Source organism: Elephantulus edwardii, unplaced genomic scaffold, assembly GCF_000299155.1.
Source record: "Elephantulus edwardii isolate Elephantulus edwardi_28Jun2011 unplaced genomic scaffold, EleEdw1.0 scaffold00008, whole genome shotgun sequence".
In the NCBI taxonomy this organism is placed as follows: Eukaryota; Metazoa; Chordata; class Mammalia; order Macroscelidea; family Macroscelididae; genus Elephantulus; species Elephantulus edwardii.
Window position 1 is genome coordinate 25074156 of NW_006399758.1, and position 3911 is coordinate 25078066.

The window sequence follows — 3911 nt, forward strand, 5'->3', positions numbered from 1 at the left end:
GGAGACCATGTAGCATTCTGTAATTTTCATTTTCAGATCCTTGTCTGAAATGTTATTATCAAACGATTTTTCCCCAGCCAAAGGTTTTCTTTTAACCCTATTGGAAAAAAAAAAGGTCTTGATGCAGAGATTGATTTTTAGTAGGTCTCATATGTTGATTTCATCCTCTCCTATATATGCATTTCTGGTTATATTTGCAAGCCTATATATGTCATACTGGAAGCAGGAGTGCCATCCACTTCCAAAGTAGCTTGTCTCCGGAAACTCTATGAATGAACAGTGCTCAGGCCTTTCGTTCATTGGGTCGCTATGAGTCGTCTACGACTCAACAGCACCTAACAACAACAAGAACAACAACAACAACAACAACATATATGTCATAGGCTAGGGCTTTGGTCCTATTTTGTCTCTATTAATCCTTATGGTTTAGGGCTGTATCCCTAGGTCTCTAATCCTTGAGTTGATTTTTCTCTACCCACAGTCAATTACTTTTGCTTATACCTTCACCATTTGATAGACACTTAAACAGTTCCTTTGCTTTTGGTATTTTAGTAATAAAAGCAAATGTGTGTATGTCTGTCTATGTCACTAGATCTAACTCTGTATGGAATTAGATGAGCCAGGGATGGAACTACTGGCTCATTGAATAGTCCTATTTTTAGTTATTTAAGGATGTCTCATGCTATTTTCCAAAGTTCTTGTACCATTTAACAGTCCCATCAGTGGTTGGAACACTTTCGATGTTGTATTGGCTTCTTGCACATCCTCTTTGTTGAAAATTCTGTTTATTTCCATTGTCAGCTTTATTATCAAAATTTATTTTATTTTGCTGCTGAGTTGTTAACATTTTAAGTATTGGAGATTAGAGTCTTACTAGATAATGCCATTTCTTTTTTTTTTTTTTGGTGTGCCCAAATTTACTGAAAATATTACAGCACAGCAAACAGACTCAAACGGCTCCACGTGGTGTTTTGAAATTCATCCCAACTGTGGGCTGAGTGACCTGGAGGTTGGACAGACTGCCAAAGTCCAAGAGTTTCAGCATTTCCTTAGTATCAGGATCTACTTCAATGATCTCCTGATCCAGGGCTGAAACCTCTGGTACATAATTATCTCTCCTTTCTCTCTCCTCCTCCTGCAGCTTAATGGAGATGCCTCTTACAGGCCCTCTCTGAATCTGCTTCATCAGATGTGTAACACAGCCTGCTATCTTGTTCCGGAGCTTCTTGCTGGGAATAATGGCGATCTCCTCGCACACGCGCTTGTTCGTGTGGAAGTCATTACCCAGGCGTGTGTAGTATTTCTCAATGATGACCCGGGCCGCCTTCTTCACGGTTTTGGTGCGAACGCGGCCCATGTTGGCGGGTCCTTGGTGAAAGAGCGATAATGCCATTTCTAAACATTTATCCTAGTCTTTAGATTCTCTTCCCCACCCCTTTTGATAATGTCTTTTGATGAATACATTTTTTATTTTTAAGAGATCCATTGTAGTTGTTTTTTATCTTTTTATGTATTTATTGTTGTATTTACTAAACTATTATTTTTAAAAAAGGAAAACCACTTTATTATGATTTGAGTGATAGTTTTTGAAGCAAATTGGTTTTAGATTCACCCTTTCAGACATATTTTGTATTATATGGTTAATACAATACCTTCAATGGTATTACACCCTTATCACTTTCTTCCTCTAATTCTTTTTTCCGTTAATCCTTTTATTCTACCCTTTTCTGCTTTCTGAACTTTATCCTCAAGCAAATGTTACTCTTTCTGCCTTATATGGTTGATTATTCCAAGGAATCAGGGCTTCCTTGGTGTTACTGACTACATCATGGGCTTGTCTGTTGTTTACTGAGCCATGAAGGTGCGTTTTATTCCAGGATTGATTAGATTTCATAGTGTTCTCTCTGTTTTCTTTCAGGAATACTCTAGTTTCAGTTTTAACATTTATATCTTTGATCTATTTTGAGCTAATTTTTGTGTAGGTGTAAGGCCTGTGTCCTGATGCATTTTTCTGCAAGTAAACAGCCAGTTTTCCCAGCATCATTTATTAAATGGATTTTTAAAATGCATTTTCAAACATCAGTTTTCCACAGATATCTGGAATATTTCTGAGTTCTCAATTCTGTTCTGCATGTCTTTGTACCTATTGTTAAACCAAAGTTGGTCTCTCTTAATTACTGTAGATGTGTGGAGTGTTTTGATATAAGGGAGTATATAAGGGAGATGTATAGTATGTTCTGATAAAAGATCTTCTTCTTTATTCTTGGTATTCAATATTATTTTGACAATTTGGGAGTAAGGAGTTTCCCTGTCATCCTAAAGATAAGTGGCTTGAATCCACTAGCTGCTCAATGGGAGAAAGATAGGCAATTTCCTACCATGTGCATTACCTCTGAAACAAAATCTGTTTCAGCTGTGAGTCAGTTGAGTTTAACTTGTTGTTGACTTTCCTTTTTTAAAAAAAATTTATTTTATTTAGTTATTTTGTGTGTGTGTACCGTCAAATCAGATATGACTGGTACAGGAGGAGATTGTTCCTCCTTCTCCAGCAGAGCATCTGGTGGATTCGAACCGTGACTTTCCTTTTGATATTAAGTTGTTGTTATTATTGCTATATACCATTGAGGCAAAACCAACCCATAGTTGACTTTCCTTTTGATATGAAGTTGTTGTTGTTGTTACTGTTATATACCATTGAGGCAAAACCAACCTATAGCTGACTGTCCAGCACGTTTTCAGAAGCAGTTAATCACACAGGAGGGGATTGCTTATTTTTTTCCATCAGAGCAGTTGGTAGATTAAAATTTTGTGTGTTTGGGATTGCAGAGAAACTTCTTGCCACTAAGACACCTTAGTTGTTTTTTTTTTTTCATTTCATCAAAGAATTTGATTTAGATTTATAGCAGCATTATATTAGGTTGTAGATAACTTTAGACATTTTCACTACATCATATTCAAACCTCTGATCATAGAATTTTTTCCAAATATGGCCTAGTCATAAGACATTGTGTTGCAATCCCAAAGGCACACGATTCAAATCCACAAGTTTTCCTCATCCATGGGAGAAGGATGAGTAATCTTCATTTACTGCCTCTGAAAACTTACTGGAGGGTCAGCTATGCATTGGTTCTGACTCAAGGGAAAACAACAACAACAACAACAAGCATGTGAGTAAGGAAATGTTCGGATATCCTGTCAAGATTTATCATCATTCAATGAATTATGTGTCAAAATATTAATTCAACTTCCAAAATCTATTTCTTTGAATACCACATAAGGAATAATATGTATACAAATATATTTATATTTATTTTGCTTTCAAAGATAACTTCACTGGATAGCAACAGACAGGGTAATGAATACAACAGTTGAAATAACCAGGACAGACTCACTAGGTCTTGTCTGTTGATATGATTCTCTCCTAGGGGCATCTGTCCTGGTTCCTAGAATTGCACACTTTAACTTTTTATTTTGCATGTCAGAGTTTTCTTTTCTACTTGATCTTGATTTGAGATAGCTGAATTTTGCATGATTTAAAATAATGGATTTCTCCTAGACGGAAAAAAAAATCTTAAGTACATCTTAAATATCAATTCTTGCAGGAGGATTATAATACCTTTTTTCTATCTGCTTGCTAAAAAAAATTTATTTTTGTTGTTGAGAGTATATATTCAGCAATGTCTAAATGTACAATCCAGTGACATGGATTACATTCTTTGAGTTGTGCAACTATTCTCACCCTCAGTTTCCTAGTAAATTCATTATCCCCTAAATTTCCTATATAATCTTTCTAGTGACCCCATGTAAACAGATCATCAAAGAATTCAGTGTTCAAGGAGAAGATTCTTTACCATGTTATGCTAAAGTATTGTTTGACTTTTAATAGGGTCCCAGGAGATCTTTTCAGTTTA

The 3911-nt window shown here is 35.7% G+C and overlaps 1 protein-coding gene across 1 annotated transcript; it reads right to left on the reverse strand.

Moving 5' to 3' along the window:
* Window positions 1–964: 964 nt before the first annotated feature.
* Window positions 965–1357, reverse strand: LOC102854330 (40S ribosomal protein S17-like; the record flags this gene model as incomplete). Its single annotated transcript, XM_006880481.1, has 1 exon — window positions 965–1357. A coding segment is annotated over exon 1 (393 nt), but the record flags the coding sequence as incomplete, so codon positions are not given.
* Between the last annotated feature and the right edge of the window lie 2554 nt (window positions 1358–3911).